Source organism: Calonectris borealis, chromosome 8 (assembly GCF_964195595.1).
Source record: "Calonectris borealis chromosome 8, bCalBor7.hap1.2, whole genome shotgun sequence".
Lineage (NCBI taxonomy): Eukaryota > Metazoa > Chordata > Aves > Procellariiformes > Procellariidae > Calonectris > Calonectris borealis.
The window spans coordinates 20,746,827-20,773,865 of NC_134319.1; the positions used below are offsets into that span (position 1 = coordinate 20,746,827).

The 27,039-nt window shown below is 35.4% G+C and overlaps 1 protein-coding gene across 10 annotated transcripts in view; it reads left to right on the forward strand.

The window, feature by feature from the left end:
* PTBP2 (polypyrimidine tract binding protein 2) overlaps window positions 1-27,039 on the forward strand; it is a 54,589-nt gene that overhangs the window by 16,503 nt on the left and 11,047 nt on the right. For 8 of the 10 annotated variants that reach the window (XM_075156360.1, XM_075156355.1, XM_075156359.1 and 5 more), the window contains 5 exons: window positions 12,269-12,441; window positions 12,866-13,009; window positions 16,393-16,557; window positions 16,634-16,744; window positions 25,675-25,870. In XM_075156360.1, coding sequence (XP_075012461.1) covers window positions 12,310-12,441; window positions 12,866-13,009; window positions 16,393-16,557; window positions 16,634-16,744; window positions 25,675-25,870 — 748 coding nt within the window. In that variant the 5' untranslated portion in view covers window positions 12,269-12,309. Of the gene's footprint in view, window positions 1-4,374; window positions 6,030-12,248; window positions 12,442-12,865; window positions 13,010-16,392; window positions 16,558-16,633; window positions 16,745-25,674; window positions 25,871-27,039 lie in introns of all 10 variants that reach the window. The other 2 variants (XM_075156363.1, XM_075156361.1) reach the window with 2 other exon arrangements.

Sequence of the window (27,039 nt, forward strand, 5' to 3'; positions counted from 1 at the left end):
AAGGTAAACAGCTGTATGACATGAGCTTTTTCACACATAGACATCTGTGAGTCTGGGCATTACAGGGAAGAACACGGTGCCAGTTTCATAATATAGAATGGATTCAGGAAAACAGAGTTTTGCTGTGTTCTGGTTTAGACTGCTAAAGCAGGAAACTTCACTTTGCTACTTCAGTCTGAGATCGCAGCAGTAGAATCTCAGAATGTCAGTGCAAGTGAGCGTGGTTGTTCTTTAGTCAAATTTCTGGCAATGCTAGATGGAAGGGCTTTTCATGAATTGGCACATACTAAAATGCCTTCTATTGCAGTTATTGCTTCTGCATGTTGAATGTGCATTGAGTTCCCTTGGAGGGCTCACTTCAGAGGTCTTGCTTTTTCTCTTTTTTCTCTGCCCCCCTTCCCCCCCCGGCATTTTTTTGTTTCTTTCCTCAGAGATGTGGAGGAATTGTTCATGGCATCAGAGCGTTGCTGGGCTTTCCAAACAGTTGCCTGGTTCACTGCTTTAAAGTGCGTGATCAATTTTTCTGTATTTATGTGCTGAGCAGTATAGTCACTGATATTAGTAGCAGACTCTTTCCTTTTAATCTAGTAGTAAAAGATTGGGATTCAGGGTGCAATTTCACATGACATTTAGGGTGCTGTGGTGGCAGCTGTTGCCAGAACGGGTAGTTCTGTGCTTTCTCATCTTACATCCTTAGCACAAACAGAAAAAAAAAACCCAACTCCACATGTTCCTGCTCCACTCTCTATGTTGGAGTGCTCATACACTTGCAGAATGAGCATTAAACTGTACTGCTAAAAAGTGTAGTTTTCCCTTGGAGCAATTTACTGATCAGTCGGGTGGCTGCACAATTGCTAGATTCAGTGCAATGTGGGATAGTATGGCAACAGAAGAGAGAATAGAACTGGTTATAGAACTGCGTTGGCAGTTCTATAACCAAAGGTGAGGATCTTTGGAATAGATGAAAAATGCAGTGTAGTGCATTCATAGCCATTTTAGAACCTCAGAACATTTGTTTATTTCCCCTGCTTTTCTTACTTCTTTCTGGTTCTGAAAGAGGTCCCTCTTCTTGTTTTCTTTTTCTTGATGTCCTCTGCAGTCCTGGATATTAGTGCTTCAGCAGCTTGCTTTACTTAAATGAGAAACTAGAATGAAAAGGAGTTTGGGTTGTATGTGTGAGGGTTTGGATTTGGGCAGTGGGAGGGGGAGGGAGAGCACTGTTACCAGGATAAAGTCCTGAATATTACCAAATTTTCCATATATTTTCAGATAAACTTTTAGTTCAGGAAAACTAAACGCAAGTTAATTTATCAAAGGAAAGAAAATTAAAAGCTAAGGGGAAAAAATTGAAATAATTATTATAATTTTGAGTTTTCAGAAGAAAAAATACAGGAGCTTGTCTAAGAAGCCTCAAACTTTAATTAGAAATTATTTTCTCCTCAAAAAGGTCTTAAAATGGAAGAGGGTGCTTTGATTCCCTTATGTGGACTTGGGAGTTTGATGTATTTAACAAATACAGATTCTCCTCCCCACCTTGTTTTTGTTTCCTGCCTTTTTAAGCTGATTTAGGGTTTGGATTTTGTGTTGTTGTTTGGTTTGGTGTTTTTTTGTTACCAAAGAATAAGCATTGTGAGAGAGTTTTCAAATTAATTGAGTCTTTACATTTTATACAAGTAAGACCTCTTGATATGTCTCTAGGCATCCAGAACCATAAATGACTTCTCAGAAACGATCTCATTAACAAGGAACAGTGGTCTGAGTAGTGGCCTGGTTTCTGTGGTATCAGTTGCCGGTTATAAAAGTTTTCATATTAATTGTGTAATATATAAAGGAGGTTGGTGGAAAGATAATCCCAAACAAAAAACCCCAATCTGAATGCAGTATTATAATTCAAACCATTCTCTATCGAGGTCAGTGGAAAGGGGACTAGTTTGGTTTGGGTTTTTTGTTTGTTTTTAAGCAGTTTCTTGGGACTGTGTTCAAATTTCTCTTCTGCCTGCCTTTGTTATATAGCATTAAAAAATCTGTAGAATAGGCTAAATCCACAGTTCAGTGTTATTTCTGAATATATCTTCCTATGGCTGTCTTGCTTATTGTGAGCCTGGAAGTTTTTTTTCCAGACTTGCACAGTTTACAAGTTCAGATTGTAGACTCAGAAGTAATTAGATCTGAAATGGAAACCCATATGTTAATTTTTCTGTACCCATCTCCTGAAGCCAAATGAGTTCAAGTATTCTTTATGTCCAAATTAATGTCCTCCTTTTACTTTAGTACTGTTGTTACTTTTCTCTTTAGAAGAATTTAAAACTTTTGTGAACAGAGTTTTTTTGCTGTAGCCAGGGCATGATAGTGATGAATCTTCCTCAGATTTTCTGGGGCTTAAGAGAATCTGTAATAATTGATTAAGTTCTTTGTAAAGGAGACATGTTGTAGAAATCGGCCTACTCTGTAACTCTCAAAATTAATACTCGTTCTTGCCCTTTCATTCTTAGAGTTTGGAAGTGTCATGATTTTATGAGACCTGGTCATTGTTTTCTGGAGTAAACCTATTCTGCTTTTGACCTTGGTATTTTCAACATCTGATCCCATGATACTTTTCCTAGATGAACAGAAGAAAGAGGCAGTTTGTCTTTGTAATCCTCTGAGCCTTATTGGTAAAAGTATACATATACAATCAAAAAACCAGTTGTCACTAGCAATGCCCTAGCAAGCCTAAACTTAGAGCAAAAAGATGTGAATCACAGCGTCATTTCTTTCTAAACCTCTGCTATAGAAATATTAACCTAAACCAAATTGCCTAAGTTGTCAAAAAAATGACCTGTTCATGGAAGTGGGTGTTTTTGGTAGAACTGGGGGCTGTGTCTTTAGGGGTAAGATTGGAGATGAGGTTTTTAAAAATGATCATCCTACCCTTTTATGGTGGTAACAGTTCCATTAGCTTTTTTTGGTATTCAGCTGCCATTCAGTTAGAATACTGTAATATTTTAATGCTTTTATGAATACTCTTGCTCTAATTCTTTCTTAGTCAGAGAAAGGCATGAAAGATTCATGCTTTCTCTGCCCTGTAGGGCGTCTTACATATGAACCCCTCCCTATTTTTTTGTGAAAGAAACTTGCAAAATTGTTGGGCAAATGTTTGATTTGCATTCTTACTGATTATTTGAACCACTGGTAATTTGATAAACAATATGGAATTAAGGCAAATACTAGCATGTTGGCCTGCTGTCCAAAGGATGTTGCTCAAAACAAAAGGCTTGATCCTTGAGCATTTTCTAACAGCTTTGTCATCAGTATCCATCTTCAAGACTGCACAGATGAAAGGAAATTGACAGTATGTTATATTAACATTCACTACAAGTCAGGTTACTGTCTTAGTACTGTGTGTGTCTTTTGTAAAAGAACAGCCTTAAAAGAAAGTTAGGCTTGGATATTGAGGATGACTTCTGTGTGAGTTCTTTTACCACTTAATTCTGAACCCTTGTATTTTCTGTTTTGGACATAATTTGATTACTGTCCTTATTGTTGTGGAATTTCATTTCAGTTAAGTATTTATATTTAAATATGCAAGAATTGGTCGGACTCGAAGATCTTAGAGGTCTTTTCCAACCTTAATGATTCTATGATTCTAATTTCTTTTTTTCCTGAATTAGTTTGAGCAGTATGGCAGAACATCATTCTGTAAACATTGAGGGAAGAATCCTATCTACTAGATCAGAATTTGTTGCAAGGGAGTACAGCTTGTAAGGTTCCAGGTCAGCAAATATCTAAGCTTTTCTAAGAAGTTCTCTTTTTGATGTTAGATGTTTAAGTTTCTGAGTTTTTTAGCACCAGCTGACATGGATATGTTGAAGTTGTATTGTCAGGCCACAGGCCTTCTACTGCTTGAACTACTACTAGTGTTTTCCTTCAGCTTTTCTGAAAATATTGTCAAAGTCTATTCTTATTTTCTATCATAATCTTGTTTGGTTCCAATGTCTTTGGAGAGCATAACCCTCTCAAAAAGATCTGTGAATTCATTTTTCTTCGTGTTGATGCACAGCAGAAAATTACTAGAAAGGCAGTTTGGGTAAACTAAAATACGATTTGGTAAGAGGATTCTGAGAAACCAGAGCTGAAGCCAGGATATTTAAAAAATATTTTTGACTCTGGATGTTTTTAAAGACATTGGTTATGCACATTGTAAATGATTGTACATAAATAACTTTTTTCACCTTTCAGTGCTGTACGTTCAGTAAATACGTAAGTGCAGTTGCTTATTCTGCAGCTTTTAAACCTAAGAAAAAAAGTCCCTTCTGTTTAAGAACTAGAAAAGCCATTTCCTCTGTGATGGGTTACTTTTATGCCAAACTTCTTGTGGGGCTTTTTTCTTTTCAGGTGGAGGACTTCTTAATGGAAGTTGTATGAAGATGCTCGTGCCATGAACTGTATTGCTGAAATCCACACAAAAAAATTAAAATTTTTAAGGGATGTAGATAAAAAGTGAAAGATGTTGGTTAAAGTGTTATGAAAATTGGCTTGTCAAAGACAAGGGATTGCAGCAGAATTGGCACGTTTTTTTACTTAGCTGCCACCAATTTCATTGTTCACATTTGTGTGTTTAAGTTCAATTAGTAAAAACATTTCAAAAATCATTTTGCAACTGAGCTAACCAAACTCCTGGATCTTTAAACGATACCATTAATCTTGATCTTGTTTTTACTTCATTAGCGGGAAATGTTAGCAGTGACATCGGTAGGTAATTCATTGTATTAACAGAATACTTAGCACTGAGGCATACAAGGTAACAATATTTCAAGTACTGCGTTTAACTTGGAAAATAAACATAGATGTGCTGTTTTTGATGGCACATAAAGTAAAATTGGTTATTAGTTAACATTAATGATGCCTAAACATAGGTAATTTATTTCTGAAGTTTGCAAATTGATTACAATTAATAGTAATTGGAAAGATTTGAAATACAGCACATGTGATTGGAAAGTATCATAATTTAATAATAGACTATAATTTACATTTTTCTAGAGTTACACATCGGCATGTGCATCAACTAAATTTTAGTGCTCTGAATGCCTGAACAATATATCTTTTAATAAATTAAGAAACTTAAAAAAAACCCAAAAGAAAACAAAAACAAACCCCAAAAAACCAAACCCCTCAAAAAGCCTCAGGATGGGAGAAACAAAATGTGGCTATTATTATTAATTTAGTTAATTTGTGTCTGTGTCACTATGCCGTGGTAATTCATTTTTGTTCCACTTCAGTTGCATTTCACTCTAGCCCTTAAATATTTTAAAGGCCAAAGGGAAGTGCATTAGTTTTGGACTGTGCAACATTGAACAGTCACTATACCAGATTGTAAGTGTGTTATCATAGTTGCTTAGAAAACTTGCTCAGTGGGTTTTGAAACAGAGGTGCAGCCTATGTGCAGATGTGCCAGTTAAAAGCTGTGTAGTTAATTTTTTAATTGCTTGACCATGTTTACTTATTTAAGCTCAAATTCCTGATAGGCAGTATTCTTTGTACTATGAGGTAGTTTTATTATTGATTGGTCAAGGTTTTCCTTGCACATGGCCCATGTCCATGGTAAAAATCCCCCCTATTACTACTGGTTAATGCTTTATTTCAAGTGGTAAGACTTCTACAATGTAGTAGTGGCCCAGCAAGGCAAGGATAATGGGGTGTAAAGTACTTTGAAGTACGAAATCTTGCAGAACACACTCCCCCCCCAGCCCCAAAACAACAACAAAACCCCCCCAGCGACCAAACGAGCATAATTAACACTGAACATGTAACCTTTAATTTTAAGGTTAACAAATGCAGATGTCAGAGAACTTCACATTCTTCATGTTTTTATATTATTTTTGAGTGTAGTATCTCCTTTTTTGTTCTTTCTCTCAAACATTTTAAATTCCAGATTTTATCTTTAGCTTGAACTTTTGAAGATGTCTGTACTAAAACAAAGGTCCTGTTTTTCTTGTTTTGGGAACCTGTTGGCACCTGTGGGAAGAGTTTGTCACCGGATCAGACCAAAGGTCGTCTCTTCCTGCATTCTATCTGTGACATCAGGCAGGGTGTATATATTTAAGGAAAGAACCTCAGAAACGAAACCACAATGATCTATGTTACACCCTCCCAATTTGTGGTTGTCTTGTGGTTTCCTTAGATGGTTGTTTTATGCAGATGATTGTGTTTGGTAGCCACTGCAATATTTAATCTTTCTGTCTGGTCGTAATGCACAATTTTACACTAGGTCTCTTTATAATTCCATTGCCTTTCTCTTATTCAGATACTTCCTGTGTGGATATATGTCCTATGTTCTACTTGTTGATAACATTAAATGTCATATATTTAGCTAATGTGAAACAAGAAGTACTTTCTACATTAGCGACAACAATGAATAATACTGTTAGTAAGCATCTTGTCTTTAATGTATAAACTGATTGTATTGGAGCATGAAATAAGTGTTTCAGGAAAGCCTATTTACACTTTTTTTTTTGTAGTTGGTTGTTGGTGTATACTGACCAACAGTTGTGAAACAGAGATTGACACCTGCACAAAGGATGTTTATTTATCAATTATTTCACTACTGCAGATATGCAGAGATTTATAATCAGCATCTTGTGATGATTTTTTAACATTTTTTCCCCTTATTTCCAGGAAATAATAGGTGAAAGCAACTTTTTATTGTATGCAAAATCTTTGCCCATAGCTACATAGTTGCATTTCTATATTAGGAGAATGTGTGAATATGAAAGAAGGTTATTGTAAAGGAAAAGTACACATTTAAAATAAAGGCTTCATATGTTTTCAAAGTAAATTATGTACTTTTGGCCTCAGAACACTTTAGGTTGTACTTATTTATTTCTCGAAAAATAAAAAAAATTGTGTGCAGGGAAAAACTCCTCTAGGATGAAATCTTATTAAAATATGTTTTCAAAAATAGTTATCAGCAGGAATTAAGTTATTCACTGTTCGCTAGGAGTTATGCTGAACTTTAAGATCTGTTTTTCTGCAAAAACTACTTGGGAGTATTGAATCTTCAGAACTTGAACAATTGAATGTCACAGACTTACAGTATGCCTTGTGTACATTGCACTTCATTCTGTTGCTTTTATATATAGGTTTCTATTTCTGTGTTTAATAAAATAGGAGTTTCTAACTAAAAATGCCAGGGACCCAAGTTGTTTAGATAATGGCCATTTATAGGCTTTGTCAAATCTTTAGCATTCAATTTCAACAACTTGATTTATGCTAAATTGAAGGAACTCTGTGCAACAGGGATGTTGTATGGCTTAGGTACCAATTACATTTAGACTGTAGTACCCTATTTAAATGGGAGAATAATGCTTTGATTGCCATTTGTGGAGATGAGATTTTGTTTAGAAGTAGACAACTGATGTAATACGGAAAAGGGATTTTTCTTCTCCTTGGTGGAGAGCCAAAGAGGGCTCACATCAGTGCAGTGGCTGCTATGGAACAGTGTTTTTTTGGTAGTCTGAATTGAATATTCAGGGTTAGATTTCGGATTTTTTTTTTTTAATTATTTTTTTAACTATATATTTAAGGCTGTAACTTGATTAGTAAATGAACTAATACTAACACTGTGTTTTAGTCATGCTATTATCACGGTGATTCCCCCCATTTCCCCTCCCCGCCTCGATGTAGATACTGTAGCATTATGTTCTTCAGTGCATCTTTATATTTAAAGTGCTAGTGGCAAGAGGTTTGAATTGGACAGGCTTTTCAAGTCTGGTGAAAGCCAAACTACCTGATGAAATAGCTACTTGCCAATAAGCTTCCGATTTAATAGCAGTTCCTCAGCAGTAGTTACTAGTTGGCTTGTGAGTTTTCCCCCTCCAACATCCCCTTGCCCCCTGCGATTTTCTGCAATTTTGTCTTTCTCCTGCTGTATCGGGAAGGATCTTTTGGGTTGCTTGTTTATCTCCATAGACTCCATTTCTACCACAAGACAATGTTATTCTTTTAGTACCTTGCTTTTCTTGACTTACCTTTTAACCTTTATGGACACTGATTGTGCTGATACAGTTTGTTAGAGAATGAAGGTGTTTTAACAGTAGCTAAATTTACCTTTCAATGGCTCTGAACAAGTTGTGTTCCCATGTTTTAAACGTTGTAGTTTTCTATTCCAACTGCAGTTTAATGATGTGTCTCCAGCTGAAAAGGACCATTTAAAATGGCAAATAAGAGACTAAAGTTAGGGAGAAAGGTTTCGTACAGTGCCAAAACCTCTTAATAATTGTTCTTAAAGCTAAATTTCATTTGTTCCACAAATGTTTTGAAAAATTCACTTGTGTATGTGCATGCATATTTAGTATATGACACACACACTTTATTACTGCCATTACTGAAATAGTAAATTAGTGTTAGGCTCTGCTGGCTGGATAATCAAAACTAGAAACAGTACATGTTCTCTTGGCTTTCAAGAAAAGCAGTAATAATGGATGTTGTGTTAATTTCTTCCATCTTAAAATCCAGTGTTAAATATTTTGGGATAAATTTTACTTTAAGAAAGTGGCCTTCATTTGTTATGAATGTTACCAGTTCAACTTTCATTGTGCAAGGTATGCTTCTGCCAATAAGTAATAAACAACTTTTGTCATGGTTGCTTGCTCTACTGCTGAAAACTTTTTTGGGCATTTACATAGCATTGAGAATGCTTGTTGCCAGTCCCCCCATCCTGTCATCCCTCCCCCCCGCCCCTTTTCTGATTGCCGTACATTCTTCAGTGCATAATTCTGTATCTTTTTGTGTATATCATTTTAATATATTTATATATCTACTTTCTCACTTAAACATTTTAGCACAGGCACTTGTCTATATAGCTCTTTCTTACAGTAAGTAAAAAAAGTTTAAAGAATAGCTTAGTAGATGTTTCGTTTAAGATAGTTTAAAAAATAAAGTTGTGTGAGAGGCTTGTATACCTGAGTTAAGTTAAAGCTGTTAACTGCACTTTAGGAAAAGATATATAGATAGAGATATATAGTATAACAAAGTATTTCTTTTAAATTTGTTCTTTAAACCTACTGCAGCAAAAGTTGAAAAACTGTGTAAAATGCAAATACTAGATAGCAATGCTAATAGATGGGAAAACAATTTATTTAGGTAATACAATAATTATTAAAGGAACATTTCTTTGCAAATACATATATGTGAGTGATTATATACTGGCCAGTGATACTTTTACTAGCAACATTGGGATTACCTAAAGCCTAATCCAAATACAAGCTTTAGTTTAAAAGAAAAAAAAAATCTTGGCATTATTGTGTGGAAAAGTTAGTATGTCAAAATTATATGTTGAAAACCACACAAAAAACAAAACAGCTCTGTAAGTACTGATCTGAGCATTCATGGTGCATACTTTTCTGGTGATGTAATAAAAACAGAGGTTTCTTATCAGTTTCAGAAAATCTTAGTATAAAAACTTTATTTTCACTTTCATATTTCTCATTGTTAATGTTTCATATTTAATTTTTGAAACTTGTAATGATCAGATTATTTAGAAAGCTTAAGTATGAAGGGCATTGGAAATCTAGTTTCAGTATCACTGTAATTCTTTTATTCTTTGCAAGCTTATTTGTAATGTGTTGTTTGTAATACATTGTTAAGCCTGTCACACTTTATAATGTTTTCTTCTACTTTTTTGTAGAGATTTAAATTCAGAACTAGGGAAGACTATTGTGTAATGAGCTTCAGGTGAAAAATAAAAGTACTTTTTCATAAACTTTGGCTGTCTGTCGCTTTGAGGATAAAGTGCTATATTGTGTAATTTTGAACAGGTGAAATCTGGCTACCTGGAAGCCCGGTCTCACCATGTTTTCTAAAATGATACAGATTAGAGCCTTGTGTAGACTAAGGATGGACTTCAGATCCTAGTTCAGTGTGTATTTTTGAAATTTTGCTCTTCTGTGTTCCATTAAAATTTGTTCTTCTGTGCAGCAGACCAAAATAAAATACATACTATTGCATGGATTTGACCCCTTCTAGCATTGTCAGTTCGAGATACTGCTAGCTGAATTTTGACCAGTTCTGATGTTGTTAGGTTTTTGTTGTTTTCTCTGCTATAGTAAGTTGGAAAAGACTTAGAAAGTGTTCCTCAGTGCAAGAACTTTCTGAAAAGCTCGGTCCTGGAATATATTGGGGGGGGCAGGAGCAGGAGCAGGAGGAAGTTAAGGGATGACCTGCCTCTAAGGCATACTATTTTTAACTAAGATAATGTCTTGAATTTTAGATTTAGCTAAATCTAAAGATTGATAGCTGAAGAGGAAGGTAGAAACATTAAAATTAGAATTAAGAGGTTTAGCTGTTAGAAAAAGATATAAGGGAGTGATGGAAACAGTTCCTGAAGTATAGATTTATCCTTTTTCCATCAATTCCTTTAATGGAAGTATGGAGAATGACCTTATTTTTGAAAAGTAAAAAGTATGTTCATAGGTTTGGTCAGAGAGCCCGAGTTTGCCAATTTTCCTAATGGCATTGGAAAGGTAGTTAAATGTTGTACCTAGTTTGACTTTTCAAATCCAGATCTGGAGTGTGGATGTTCTTGACTTGTAAAAATAAGAGTCCATTTCATTCTGTGTTTTTAATCTTGAGTAAGTTGGCTTGGTTTAGGCAAACTGAGTTAAGAACTTGAATTCTTGATTATGATTTGGGCATACCCTCAGCAAAACTTTCTGTGCTCAAGTCTGTCATAAATGAATGCAATATTTTATGCAGGGAATCAGATTAGGTGTAAATTACTTTCCTGGCACAAATTCAGAATTATATTCTGTAGTTACAGCTGAGTGATAATTGAGGACTTCTTTATTCTCTTCCCTCTGGAAATCGCAGCCATCAGCTTTCTTACGAAGACGAGGCTTTTGGAGGATTTAACATAATAAATGCTTCCTATTGATTCCCCTCCCCCCCATTTATTATTTCTACTTTTTTAGTGAGTAAATAAAAGTAGTCTTGTTCATAATTTATTTTTTTTTTTTAAATCCTCTTTGGTATAAGCCCTCAACCCATGAATTTGAACCCTAATAATTACAAATATTTTTCTACTAGTCGTAATTTGTGTGTTTTTTGGAAATACAGGTAGCTATTGAACTGCTCTTCTAACATGAAATCAGAGGTTGAATAGCTCACACACTTGCATGTTTTATAGCCAGAAGTAGAAGAAAGGAAGTCTTAACATGTGCTTCTCTCATATCTAAATGCATTCGGATTTCCAGCATTGATTATTCATTAATATCCATATATCTTATGACAGTGTTGTTCTTTAGCTTATCACTTTCTGATGTTGACTCCACTGACATATTTGTAGGCAGTGGTTTTACTACCTTTTAACCAAAGCAAATATTTTTTTTTTCTGGGCTTCTTTCCAAAGCAAGACTTCTTCCATCCAACTGGCTAGCTCTTTATTGCATATGTTCAAGAAAAAGGAACTCAAGCTGGAATTTTGCTGGAATTCTGGACAATATTCCAAAGAATATCTTTCTGGTGCTTTGTACAATGATGTTAATGCTTCCCTGCCTCTGCTAGGAAAATCTTGCCTGGCTCTCCCCCTCCTCCCGACCCAATCCATGTTGGCTGCATCATGTTTATTAGTTGATTTTTCCTTTTCTATGGGTGAGCTCATAGTTCGTAATGGACGTTTTTGTACTTGGTCCTTAAATTCTGACATTGTGGATTTCATTAGACTTCTGTGATGTCAGTCCTCTGGGTCATCCCCTTTCTTCAGTGTGATGCTTCTCAGCTTTAATAATGCTTCCTGTCTTGCTTTGATACTTTCCTACTTTTTGTGTCTGGTTCCTTAGTGAAACAATGCTTAAAACTTTCCTTTAGGAGCTCTTCTAGTAACTATTCACCATTCTTCTCCTCAAAAAAAACCTGGGTAACCTCTAATTGTTTTTCTTATGTACTTCAGAGTTCTTATGTGAGCCCTTCTGAGTCATAATTAATATTCTTACATGGTATCATATGAGATGCTTCACTGAAAATGAGATGAAAAGGATTTGCTGTGGTTTTTGTCTTGTTTAGAAAATGAGTTATCACAGAGGGCTATTGAGTTAGTCTTGAACAGTCCACCTTTCATGAAACTATGTAACATTTGTCTCTTCAGAATTTGTTCTGAAACCTTGAATTTTATTTAAATCAAACTAAGAGATGGCTTACTTAAAAATTATCTCATATTTATAATTAAAGGCATTTTTTAATAAAGCACTAATAACATCAATAAACTTTTCAAATAGAGTCTGAATATGTCTTTCAGCCAATGGTAATGACAGCAAGAAATTCAAAGGTGACGATAAAATGGATGGGGCTCCTTCTCGTGTTCTTCATATCAGGAAATTGCCTGGGGAAGTGACAGAAACAGAAGTTATTGCTTTAGGTTTACCTTTTGGTAAGGTAACCAACATTCTGATGCTGAAAGGGAAAAATCAGGTAATTTGTTGCTTTCCATTTTTTAGTATGCTTACTGTCTAATTTCAAGATATGCTGTTAAAATGCTATTGAAATAAGTCATATAACAGTAAGGATTAAAAAAAAAAGAGCCTTTGTTAGTTTAATTTTTTTTATGAACTTATACTGTCTTTCAGTAAATTTTTTTGGGGGGGAACAGGAGATGGTTGGCAGCTACATAAAGCAAAAAGTTAGCTGTAAGATAAATATTTAGTCCTGCATCTTCACAGATGAATTTTTGGAGATGAAGTAGCTTAGCAAATGAAGTTGGTATGTAGAGAATGACATCTTCTGAAGACTGATATTTGTTAAAATGTGTTATCAAACCCTTTAAGTGTTTTTTATAAGCTGCTAATATGAAGATTATCTGCTTTGTATGTACTGAAAATTAACTGTTTAATTACAGGCGTTTTTGGAACTTGCTACAGAAGAAGCAGCTATCACTATGGTTAATTACTACTCTGCTGTGACGCCTCATCTTCGCAACCAACCTATCTATATCCAGTATTCCAATCATAAAGAACTAAAGACTGATAACACACTTAACCAGGTATATTTACTGTTATGTAGTATTACAAATGCAGACAGTAGAAAATGAGGCATGGCATGTATTCTCGGCTCATGTGGCATATGTTTAAATCATTTGGTTTTGTCCACATTCTAACACTACTGTAGTCTTACCTATGATCATTCCATTTTGTGACATTGAAGGGGATTTGCTTTCTGTGTGATCTATCTATTACGATTAATTTTCTTAGTGTTTCCTTAATGTAAAAAGAAAAAGATTCTGAAGTGTCTTTTAATTTTAAATTTTTCATAGAATAAGTTTTCATCTTAGAGACTATAGGATGAAAAAATTAACTTTCTAATTCTGACACCTGAGATTAATGCCAATTTGAATTTCCCTAGAGATAATGACTAATGCCAATGCCTACGTTTCAGTGCTTTGAATGATCGCTCTGGTTGCACTGAGCTTATGTGATCTGCTGTTCCTGGAGAAGAATACCTTAATGATCACTGTAGAGACAAATACAGTTAATAACAAAAAAATGTTTTGCTCTTGCCTCTGCAGAACCTATTTCACAATAAATATAGATATATATGTCTGTTTTTAATAGAACAGGAAAATTAGCAAAAGTAAGGTGGTGACCATTTTGTACAAATTATGGGGAGGAAGGAGATATCAACTTACCACAAGTCAAATGATTATTTTAAGGTTAATTTCTTATATTTTCTTTTTGATGTTACAAAAAATAGTGTCAGTACTAAGTTACAGTTTCTGTTACTTGTGCCCTGTCTTAGGTAAGGTATGTAAATAGTAAAATTATAGCTGTTACCTTTAAAAACAATTTCAGGGTAATCTGTTGGAAGACATCTTGGTTCAGATCAAGTCTAGTGTTGATTTTTCCTGTTGATCTTTCTAAACATTCCAGTTCCTTAGAATCTTTTGATAGTTTGTCTACTAAAGGTACTTTTTAAAAATTGAGATTGATTCCCCCCCCCCCCCCCAAATGTCGGTTATAAAGAAAAATAAATACCTTTATTTACTTTTGAAAAAAGAGATTAGAGGGTGAATTCTGTCTGCACGTATAGTGGATGTACATACTCCCTTAAGAAGCTTTCTCTTACATTGTCCTCTGGCTTCTGTGGTGATACTGTTTTTGTACTTCACGTGTCCACCTTTTCAATATATAGGATGTGCTGACTTCTCAGCAGCTTTTGTGCCACCATACACATTAATACCCAATTTTAACATATTCCCAGTCTTTCAGGTCTCTATTTCTTTAATTTAGAACTAAATAATATAAATAAGTACTTAGCAGTAAGTATTCTGTAACTAGTACCTCATGAGGCATTCTATAAAACACAAGATGGTTGGATATTCTTTTTTCTGTAAGGAAAAATATAGGTGGTGCAGATATTGCTTGTAGTCTTTTTTTTTTTTTTTTTTTTTTTTTTGGAGACTCAAATTTTTAATCTGTATTTGAAAGCTTTCTCATCCAGCCAAATTCATTTTGAAATTGTCTTTTTCTGGATGTTCTAGCAGGAAGATATGAAGAAGTCAGGATGTTAGTACATGTAACTGGAAAGATAGGATAAAAAAAATTGGAGAAAAGTACAAGTATCTTAGTTATAAAGAAGAGCGGGAAAAAAAATGTATTTAACCAAGGGGTACTTTAAACAGCCAGGCCTTTAGAAATGATGAAAGTAGGAAAGGTTCCATTAAGCTATGCTATTCTGAATTTCTCAATAACAGTAGCTTCAAAGATTATTTTTAGTTATGTCCTCAGAATGAGTTGGCTCTGAATAAACAGATTCAAAAGGGACCGTTTAAGTTTTCATCTCAGCTTTATAATTCTATGAAAATCCTTTTCTGTGAGACATCAAAACACTATGAGAGAAGCATTTAACTCAGATTTAAAACAGACATCTCTTACCTTGTTTCATACAGTATCTAGACTCAGAAGAATTGAGAATCGAACGACCTCTGTAACTGTAATTCTCTTTAATCATCAGCCTGTCGTAAATGCATGGTTTTAGTCTTTCTGCACAGACATTGCAACATTTAGAAATAAATTAATGTTACACATTCTGAGTGGTGTAGCTGATCTTTTAAAATTCATTTCAATTTTGCAAAAATAAGAAAAAAGCTTTATGTACTACTCAAGTGTCTTCAAAAGTGGCTATTTATATATGATACTAAATGTTATTTTGAACTTGTTTGACAAAATACTCAGTGTCGTAATAATTTTATTTCATACATTAGGGAAAAAAGAACGTGTTGTTATCAAAAGACATTTTTACAGAGTTACAGTAATTAATGTTAAACATAGAGGTAAATTTTGTTTTCCCAACTAGTGTTCACCAGGTCTTTTTTTTTTTTTCCCCACTTTCCTTACTCATTGATTCGTTTCAGTATGAGGAGTATCATGTAAGTTGTGAGACATGAAATTGTGTAGTAGCTCTAATACCTTTAAAATATGCAGTATGCGTTAATATGGTGGTTATTATTTTTACCTGGCATGCTCACTTGTCTCTCTGTTTTGTATCGTTTTGCTTCATAAGGCTACTGTAATGAAAGTATTAAATGGAAACCCTTTTTTCTGCACTTTCTCAGAAAAAGACATCTAATCTTTCTGATACTGTCAGTTTTGGCATTGGAAGTAGTTACATAGATGTGTGTTCTTGTGATGTCGTCATCTGGTTACCTTTGAATTTCTAAAACCCTGCCTGTGTTTAAAAACCAAAAAATCCCCACACATGAGAGGATTTTGTTTTTCTTTTTATGAAAGAGGGTGGATAACAGACACCAGTTTGTTTACCTCTCTGTGGATACTACTTTCTGACACTTTCAGTCTTGTGTATTATTTCATTGTGTTAAAACTGAGAAGTTTGGAAGTGTTAGTTTAGCATTATCCCTTCCTATCAGAGCCTTCTACGTAATTAAAATGGCAGTGAAATGTTAACTGTAATACAATCTCTTGAAAAATAGGATAAATACTTCTGGTTTCTGTATGCTTGGGATTTTTTGTTGGTTGGTTTGGTTTTGGTTTTTGGTTTTTTGTTTGTTTTTTTTTTTTCTTTAAAGGAAAGGGAAAAGTCTGTAAAGAGTCTTGAAACCTACAAATCTTCACTTTCCTTATCCTTATTAGTAGAACAATAAGCTTGCAACCAGAAAGATTGATATTGGTGCCGTTTGAAGCCCCTCCTTACTGTGACATAAGGATTAATTGATGTTTTCATTTTTATTGTTTCTTCTCACAGTCGGACTGCATTGCACTTCTGTTGTGTTATGTCTGTAGCTCTGACTTTTAAATAAGTGGACTATTTTATGTTTCTGAAGTTAACTATATTAATACTGCTACTTAATTTCTAGATATCATCTTGAAGTATTAAAAAATTTGTCTTCTATCCTTTTTTTTTTTTTTTTAGCGGGCCCAAGCTGTTCTTCAGGCAGTGACAGCTGTGCAGGCAACAAATGCTCCCATTAGCGGGACCACTGTTAGTGAGAGTGCAGTGACTCCAGCTCAGAGTCCAGTACTTAGAATAATTATTGATAATATGTACTATCCGGTAACCCTGGATGTTCTTCATCAGGTAAGCCAGATTTCATTTTAACTTGAGCTATGATTGGGAGGAAATTGTGTGTAAAACTTTACAATGTTTTTGGCAGATATTCTCTAAATTTGGTGCTGTATTGAAGATAATCACATTCACAAAGAATAACCAGTTTCAAGCTTTACTGCAGTATGGCGATCCAGTAAACGCACAGCAAGCAAAACTAGTAAGTATAGTTCTCTTCTGAGGCCGGAGACCTTCCTGTGCTCTAAACATTTGTAAACTGTTAACGTAACAGAGTACTGACCATAATAATGTGTCATACTCCTCCACCACTTGTGTGAGTTTTTTGAGACCAAAAAATAACTGGGAGTTATTATATAATGTTGTTACATTGTGTAGAATTGGTGTTTAAGGATACTATGTCTAAAGAATTTTATACATCTATAATTATGAACAAATATTTTAATAAGACTGCACAGAGATTATATAATATGCAAGACTGCAATAGTGAAAATGTCAACCAGAAGTAAAAATGTAGGATGTAATATTGATGCATAATTAATTCACTGTAAGCAGCAAATTTAGTAAGCCCATTGGATCATTGTTGGTAGATATTTTCTAAGCATCAAAACAAAGGTGTGATTTGTGGATTGAATATAAGTTTGTGAAAGTATTTAATTATAGTATCCTAAAAAATAATATCTAGACTTCATTATAACCATAAATGCCCAGAAGAGAAGAGTGCAATCTTACTCATGGGACCAGACTATGAAGAAGCTTTGCGGCAGTGACAGATGAGAGCAGGATCTTACTTTTGTTTTATTGGAAACTCCTATCCTAGGTAGGAAAGGCAAGAACAGGTAACTGGTTTTATTCATTATAGCAGGAGAGAGCCTACGGATAAATTATGACAAAGATCAACGGTATGTTATCTAGACCAGGTGTTTTGAATTAATTGAATGGGATATGTCCACATCTGTGTCAGTAGGAAAGTTGAACCAAAGGGAAAGGCTAGATTTTTTATTTTTACTATTTTTCTTTTTTTTCAAGAGATAAATGGAATGAATTTATATTTTCAAACCTTCACATGCAGTCTGAGTTTGTGGAAGGCTGATTAAAATTGATGTGCTGGTTAAGTGTTGCTTGGCAGCATAGAAAGTGCTTATTGCCCATAGATGACGGAATAGCTCAGAATTTCAGGAAAAAGTGAAAAGCTCGGACCTCAGACTAAGTTGGCAATGCGTATCTCTTAGTAGAGGAAAGAAAAAAATAGGCTTAGTTTTCTGTTGTAAAGAATGATGACTATATTGAAATAAAGACCTTCATTAAATGGTGGAGGATGGTCATTTTTATCCTCATCACTAAAGGAATTACTGGGTATTGATTAAAAAACTGTGAGGTGGTCAAGACAGGGAATCACAAAAAATAAGAGACATGTTTTCAAAAAGCAGAGTGTAAATTTTCATGCTATTGAGAAAAATAAATTTAGCCATCGACAAGAAGATTTGCAACTTGATTTATGATGATCTACTCCTGAAAAGCAGTCTGGAAATATTTGTAGGTTTGGAGTACAATTTAAATTAGGGATATCCTTTTCAGAGATAAATAGTATCAATTATTCGATTGTGTCTCAGAGTAGAGGGAGATGCAGATATGTCACTGTAATATGTAAAAATTTGCTTGGATGGGATACACCTTTCAGGTTTTAAGTAGGTTTAAAATAGTAATACAGAAACTAGATCTTTAACCTACAGTTGCTGCAGAAAGTGACTGTAGTAATATTTGAAATATTTGATAAACAGTTGGATGCTAATGTGTTTGTTGCAGAATGTTGTAATTCAATCTTGATTCGTGTTTGGAAAGTTATTTTTCAGTAATAGATGTTAATGCTGCTTTGAAAGTGCATTTTTGAAGCAAAATATGACATCAAGTGATAAATCTTTTGACTTCGTTTTTTGAGTCTTACATATATTATCAGAAGATTTAATGGAAAGATGGCATCTGTGAAATGGACTGTAGTGATTTGGAAATTATCAGTGTAATTCTAGGAATATATTATAAAGAAGTGACAAAATAACAAAAGGATGAGGTATGTAAAAGTATGAAAGGAACCTGAGAATCTCTTGCTGTTGTTGACTTCTGACAAACTGATACTAGCTTGTGGGATACTGTATTGGTCATAATTTTTAAAAAAAAGCATGTATTTGTTTCTCCAGTTTTGCATGTTTTGATTAGGGTAGCTGTTCACTAGTGGTAGCTCATGTGTGAATGACTAAACTTCATTGAATAACAGTGACTCCTGCATGTAGTCATTGTCAGAGTGATCTTGGAGCCTATCTTAGTGACAAATTGAAACGGTCTTAGGTTTATAGTTTCATATTTTAACCAATCTATACATAAATAGACAAAATGCTAAGAGTAATACCAACTGCAAGTATGGAAGAATGCTAAATTTGAAGGAAGATTTGATTTCCCCACTAGCCTCCCAAGCTGAATAGAGTAAAATAATTACAGTTCTTGTGGTTGTGCTACTGTGGAAAACATGAAGTGCCACCAAAACAAAAATATCTAAAGGAAAAAAACAGTCAGATGGTAGGAGAAAACCCTCCAGTTTAAATACATCTGGAAATACAGTGGAAGCAAGAGGATGTGGTGGCTACATGTAAGTTGCATGGAGTTCAAAATTAAAAGCATGGTAAAAGAGTAAAGAAGTTTTCGATTTGTTTTCCATCAGTTGTTACCATAGAAGATAATGGGGAAATTTAATTTTCCACTGGCACTCTTCACAGGAAATCAGAATGTGGCCTTAATAGAAATTGAAGACTTATTAAGGAAGTTAAAGAGCAATTTGAAAAACTCAAGTGATGTAAGTACCAAGGAGAGATGCTATTCATTTGAAGGTTCTGAGAAAATAGTGACACTGACAGGAATGTACAATACGAAGCCTCTAGCCCTACGGGACCACTTTCGCTATTTGAATGAGCAAGTAGTGAAAAATTGCATTCCTGTTCCACTTGCTTTGTGAGAAACTCATTTCCTGTAAAAGTAAATTATGGCTACATTGATTCATGTTTCATCACCACCCTTAGATTGGATCATTATAGCTCGTTATACCGCAAGTAAAGGTGAAGACGACAAACTTCAGGTTCTGTGCAATGCAGCAGTCTAGCCATGGGTTGGAAAAAGTACTGAGAATGTGCAACAGTGGAGCACATTGAACTACTGTGCCTCTCCTAATGAAACAGAAGGTGATGTCCTGGAGATGTCTGTATGCATAAGGAGATATTCTAAGCATCAAAAATAACTCATTTTCATAGTAAATGATCAGTACGCTCAGCATAAGCAGCATATTAAATATTTGAATACCAGTAATCTGGTATACCATAGAAAGATTAGAGTGCCAGTGTTTCTGTCTGAACAGATGGGTAATCCAGAATGTTGTCTTTGTGTAAGTGCACCAAAAGTACTCTTGCCAAATCTTAGATATTGACAGTTATTAATGCCTCGTCTATGGAGGATTAACTGAGATTCTTACGTAGCACGTGACAGTCATCTTGACCCAACATGGGTTAAAAATATCACAAGTCTAATTGAGAGTTTCTGTTATAGTTGGCCCTTAGGTGATTCAGAGTACCTCTACAGAGATTCTGTTGAGGTTTGACTCTATGTTCAAGATGTCTTCTTTCCAGTTGTTTTGAGTGACAGCTTCAGGGTGGCTCTGCACTGGTGGCAGTCTGCAAAAGATCTCTGCTAGGGTACATTGCCCATGTACTAGGGTACATTACCCATGATTATTGCATTAAGGATTTTCGGGCTTGAATCCTAAAGAGCATAATTTGTGCTCAGAAATGATAAGTAGTGTTCAGAAGAGTGCTGGATTGCATCCATTGTATCAGAAGGCCCAGGAAGTGCAGCAACTGTGTTTGTGTCCTGGATTTTCCAATTTTGTAGAAAAGAGTAAGATATGCAACTGGTCCTTCAGTCAAGGAACTACACATAAAAAAAAAAATGTTATTTTTGGGGAATGGAATGTGTTTTACATACACTTTTTAGCAATAGAAACTTCTTGTATCCAAGACACTTGTGTCAAAAGAAATTAATTTCATTCAAATGCATATCCGTAGGATGCACTTGGGACACATCTCTCCCAAGAGGTACTTACCATATGACCTTCAGTTACTTTGAGGTACTTGTTTGATCTGGAGTATGTTTTGTAAGGGTTACTTCTTTTTTTTTAATGCCTTAAATTGTTACGCCCTTCAGGGGATCTTGTTTCTCCTGCTTTGTGTGCCTTGCGAAGAGAGTAGGGACTAAATCTCTCTCTCTCTTTTTTTCTCTTTATGAGTTTGGAGAGAAGGCAATGGTTTTGTTGTGTTGCCTCTCTCTGCCACTTTTTTCTCTCCACTCTAATTTGATTTTTCTTTATCGGACCTTGGTAAATGCTTTCAAGCTATCCTCATCCTGCAAGAGATCTATTTCTTGGTTTGGATCTTACAAAGAGAGTGCTAGATACATTATTTGTTGTGGCTTGAAGCCACATGTCTCCAGAAATATCTGCTAGCTAAATGTCTGGGCTCTGTTTTTGAACTGGGAAATGAGAATATCAAAACGTCAAATCATTTTCTGTCTCCCAAACTGTGTTCTTGTCTGTCTTCTAGGTACCGTATGTGAATTAGCTAAAGAATATTGTAAGTGGCATATCTCTTCCTGCTTTTTAGAGGGCTACTGTGACCATCTCCTGTAGGAGTTTTCATTCCACAGGTTCATGGTCTACGCAGGCCTTAGGAGAAGCTCATCAAAGCATAGTTCCTATGAATATAGCACTTCTCAAGGGACTCTTCTTTCACGGGGATTTTCAGGCATCTTGAACCCTGAAAGTAAAAAGAAGAGCAGTGAATTCTATGCATTACATCAGAAAGCCCTTCATTCAGGTAAGGAAATCCTGAGACAAGAAAAGATTCTAGGAATGTTCTTCCTCTGCTTCAGAGCCTACCGATAGCCTACCTGCACCTGCGTAGAGCTGCATCAGTCATTCAGGATGTTACAACATTTTGTAACTCTGTAGAGTACTTTTGCCATCTGAGACCACCTTTGCTGCTGTGTCTCTCCAACATCCACAATCACACTGGGAAATGAGACATCCTGGTGTCATGAGGCCGTGTTGAATAGATAGAAATTCTTACTGTCCTTTTGCAGAAAAGCTTGCGTATGGTTGATTACATCAGGAGCAGGAGAAAATACTGTTTATTGAACTCTTTTTTTTTTTTTCCCTTTTCTTTTTTTTGCCATTGGAACAGTCTCTTGTCTCACCTCTTAATCTGTGGGATCTTTTCTCAGTCAGCAGTTTTCATCTTTTCATCCTCCTGGCTGCTATGAACAAAAAGAAAGGGTGGTTTGATATTTTTAAGAAATGGGAGAGTGTTGTGTTTTGTGGTGCAGATCTCTATTTCGTTGATATTCCCTGTACGGTCATTTTTATGGTCTGTGACAGACAGTCATAGCGCTCTGTTCTGGATCCTTATGACTTCCCAGGATATTTCTGCTATTTTCTGTGGTGTTAGGCTTGCTTGCTTATTCTTGCCTTCAGTGAAAGGTGCTGCCTTGAGGCACGAGCAGATTTTGGATTCTTTGTGAATATAATCCTGGTTGTTAAGTTCCTTTCTAAATATTTTGAATGTTTCTACTGTAGCAGTTGTCTAGGAATACTAGCTTCTTTCCAGCAAACTCTACTATTTTGGAACTTTCACTAGTATTGGGGATTGTGATTTTCTTTATTTCTGGTTTGCTCCCTTTCATTAACTACTGTAGCTGATGCAGCATACTTAATTATTAGGAGTCATCTTTGGTTGGTTGGTGTGGGGCTTTTTTTGGTTTGGATTTTTTTTTTGTTGGTGGTGGTTTTTTCCCCTTCCAAAAACAACCTAAGTGGCTGTAGAGAAACTTGTATGGATGATAATGTGTTTGCACTGTGGAGTTGAGGTCATGCGCAGGAGTACACTGTGGAGTTGAGGTCATTGTGTCAGTTCAGGCATATGCCTCTCTCCTTGGGTTATGTGTCAGTCTGAATTGAGAAAGGAATTTTTGTTTGTTCTTTTACCACTGTTTTCTGTTGGTCTTCTGTGTGTTCTTACTAGCCGTCTTGTTTGTGTGCTCCTAAGTACCACAGCGTGTTTTTTCAGGAATCTGTCTGCTGACAAGCTCTTGGCAGGAGGTGAGCCACTCATCAGAATCATTTTCCCCCCCGGGAAAGTCAAAGAGGAGGGTACTCCTTATTAACAAGGGGGAGGGAGGGAAGGCAGGGGCCTGGAAAAGATTCAGTATCATTACACTCTTAGTATCACATGATGACGTAAGTTTTGATACTTCTGTTGTTGAGGCTTAAGTAATGGGTTTGCTGGCACAGGCAAGATAAAGAATGATACTCACATTTTGTAGAAGGGTCCCATGATACTTGATCTCCTTGGTCTGGCACGTGTGTGGTGTGGTACTGTGTCACATGTAAATGTATGTATAGTTAAAGGCTCAAAGAAAGAGAAGTTTCTTAGCAGTAACTGGAGTTCTTTGAGATGATATCTGTATGTACATTCACTAACAGTATAGCTACTGTCTTCTCATTTTTTTCAGGATGTCTGTCTGAGAGGAACAGGGTTTGAGGGTTTTTTGCACATTCTTTTATTGCCATATAAGAAGGAGCTCAAGGACATACACATTCACAGTTGTGACTTTATATGTGAATAGTTAATCTTGAAAAAACCCTAGTTGCTGGTAATCTTTCTTGCATTGTTGGAGGTGTGTGATGCTGCAGGTAGAGGTGGGCGGGGTGAGGTTTTTTGATTTTGATCTGTTGCAAGGAGCCTTTCCCAGAGTGTGACTACAGTGCTCATTAAGTGTGCGTCTCCTTCCTTTCCGGTTCAGGGTATTCTTTCAGACTGTCTGCGTCCCAACTGCAAGGGATTTCTCTTGTGAGGTATTCTTTTGTATGTAGTTTTGGTCACTTTGAATTTGTCAGAAAGAGGAGTTTTTGCTGTTTCAGTATAAGTTTTAGTTACTTATGCAGCTCCCTTTAAACATTGACTACTCTGGAAACTACGAACACAGGTATATTTTGATTTGTTTTAAGACTAAAAAATTTTCATCAACTTCACAGCCTTCTGCCAGGCATAAATCAGTGTGTCTACAGAGGTATAATATGAATATTGATTGTGTTTCAAAGACTTAGAGCTTTGCGTCATGGTCCTGTGATTGGACAAAGCTAAAGGATCCCGCCTTTTGGTCTCATTCATACCTAATTTTCTTCATTATGTGAATGGGTATTTCCTTGATGGCAATGGCATTGTCTTTGACCATAAGTAAGCTCTAGCTGCGTAAACTGGACCTACCTTTAATCCATGTCTTAGTAGATTTTAGAAGGTAAGAAGTCTTCTAAAAGTGATGACTGATTCTCAGTGTATACTTTTTTAAATGTAAGTGTTCAAGTGAGATTCTTTTCCCAAATATCAACATTGGGAGTCTTGGATTCTGCTTTGCCACTGTGTATAAAAGAGCTAGCAAATTCTGTATTCTGTAATGGTGACGCCCACCACCACCCCAACAATACAGAATTAATCCTCAGCTTGTACTCTGTGAATCAGGACAGTAGATTTTGCTTTGCCAATATTGTGTAAAGCATTGTTTAAGCTGAGTTGCAAGCGCAGGAGTTTCTCTTTAATTGCTAAGTATTTGTTGAGACAATGTCTAGATTGTCAGGTTTCTATACTTTTTTTTGTTGTATTATTTGATTTTCCCATTACTTGGAAGTTTAATAATACTGACTTACTTATTCTTGTACATTGAGTACCAATGGTGGTAATTCTTTTAAGTGATTTCATGAGCCCTGGAGGTGTCAGCTGTGATAATACATTTTGTACGCAGGGACAGCGTTGCTGGCCCAGACCTAGCAGAGGGGTGTCTGCAAGATATTCGGCTTCCAGATGCATCGCTGTATGAAAATAGCTATGTTGCTTCCATACCCAGCAGGCACACTAGGTTCATGCAGTGCTTGGCTCAATATACTAAGTCCTACCAGAACTTGAATGTGTTGGAAAGTGCATTGCAGAGGTAACCAAGCTAGCTGTGCAAGAGCTAGCTCAGGTCCAGAAGTGGTACATTTCAGTCCAGCATTAATCAAGAGAAACAAAAGATCTGATTTTTGTGTTTGAAAGTGTGATTTATTTGTTTTTTTCACCATGTGTATATATAAGGTAGTTTTATATTTAACATAATAATGTAACTGAATGGATTAATTTTTAAGATGAGCTGTATCTTCACTTCCTAGCATTTCTTCAGAATATAAACCAACTTAGTTACAAAAGTTTCCATTTTTTAATCTCTCATATGTAGCTGTTAGTACTTCAAGTGAAAGGAAGGTATGCTCAAAATGTAAATGGAATAAAATCCAGGTATATCAATTTGCCTGGTGTATAATAAAGATGGACAAAACATATATAATTAGACCTTTTTAGAGAGTGTTTTCATAGAGTTTTAAGTGGTATCATGTTAAGAGTTCATGTGAATTTCACTGTTAATAGGCATCCTTTCAGAAGTACCAATTAATTGTGAAAATAGGATTTTTTTTAAAAAGTGTTAGTAACATTAGGTTAGCAGATAAAGTTGCTTTTCTTTCAATTTTGGCACTAATTACCTTTAAGGGGAGAAGGAAAACATGCAGGAACAATGTAAATATTCTGCTTTAACAGATAGCTGTCTAACATGGTATTTAAGTCTAGATTTTTTTTTTTTCCTCAGGTCAACTTTCCGTGTAAAAGAGTACTTTTTTTTTTTTGAGAAATCTATTTGGCATTATGTCTGAATTAAAGCTGTACTATAGAATACAGGTTAATTAACTATATTCAACAGACACTTTTAAGTTTGACTGCATTAAAATGTCTCTTGCCATTTTGGTGCATAAACAGTTTCTAGGTAAGAGAAGTAAACATCGAGCTTCCTGGAATCATGTTAAGAGAGGTTAATGCATTTTAATCTTAATTGGTTTTAAGCTAGACAGTAAGACGGATAAATATCTATACGCTGACCTTGTTTTTAAAAAAAAAAAAAAAAAGTTGTGCAACCAACCTGTATTGTGTATTTTTTAAATAAATTGACTCCCTTTTCCAGGCCTTAGATGGTCAAAATATTTATAATGCTTGCTGTACCCTACGGATTGATTTTTCCAAATTGGTGAATTTGAATGTCAAGTACAACAACGATAAAAGCAGGGACTACACTCGTCCTGATCTTCCATCTGGTGATGGACAGCCAGCGCTGGACCCAGCTATTGCTGCAGCATTTGCAAAGGAGACCTCTCTTCTAGGTATGATTCTAACATTGTTCTTTTGTATTGCAAAGTCACTTGATGAAAATGTTTATTAATCCTTCTAACAATTAAAGATCTTAAATTGCAATAGTGTCCAAAGGCCCATTCAGGGTTCAGTCTATTTTGTGATCTGAATTGTAGTAACACGATTATATTGTCTTTAGAAGTCCTGCTTAAACAAATGAGAGAATGAATGAGAAAATGAGAAATGCACAAAGTATAAGGAAAAGTCAAGTTAGTTCTACTTTTATTCCCAAATCTGTTCTCCCCTCTTTCGTATGTTCCTGTCAGCTGCTACTGCCCACCTTGCCCGCCCTCCCACCCAAGTTACAGACTTAACAATTTGCATGTTTCATTCATGCTAATGCTTATTTGTAACATCAGATTATGAAAATAACATTTTGTTGGTTTCCTTCAATGAGGAAAGATCACGCTCTTTGCTTAAAAAAAAAAAAAAAGGTGCTAGTCTGTGGTTTCTGTAAATAAAAGGAGAAAAATCTGTAGTTGCACTTCTAGTGCTATGGTACAGAGTTCTAATATCTTGTCAGCTTTTGAGTTCATCAGAAGTAGTAGGTGAAATGCTCTGAGAAAGATACAGATATATCTTCTGACTATTAGCAAAATATTTAATCTATGCTTTGGGAGAAATTTCTAATTTTTTTTTAATTTATCACAATTCATTGCATAAGTTTCACTCCTACTTCTGTCAAGTTGCTGTTCTATGGTGAGAACACTTTTCACTCTTCAAAATTTAATGGTACTCAAACATAATCTCATGACTTTTAAAAAATCTGATTTATTATGTTGTGATCATTGTTCTTCCCACTTAGTCTTTTTTCTTATTTTTTCCTTTCATCTTTTCCCATTTTTCTTCTAAAGAAAACTTAAGAACAACATAGATTTCATCCCTTGTTTTTTGTACAGGATGGGCCAGCTTGGAGTAAGTCAGAGTTAATGCATTAAAGAGGGGCCTCTGCTCTCTGTGTGTTACAGAAGTTAGAAGGCACTTAGTGAATGATGTGAGCCCAGGAAAAGGGTGAATATTCGAGTTAAGGCTACTGAATGCTCTGCTATATCTGCCCTTTTCTGAAATCAGATTACTTGAAAGATACATTTCATATCTAGTTGTAAATTCCACACACACCCACCTCCCACAAATTTTGGAG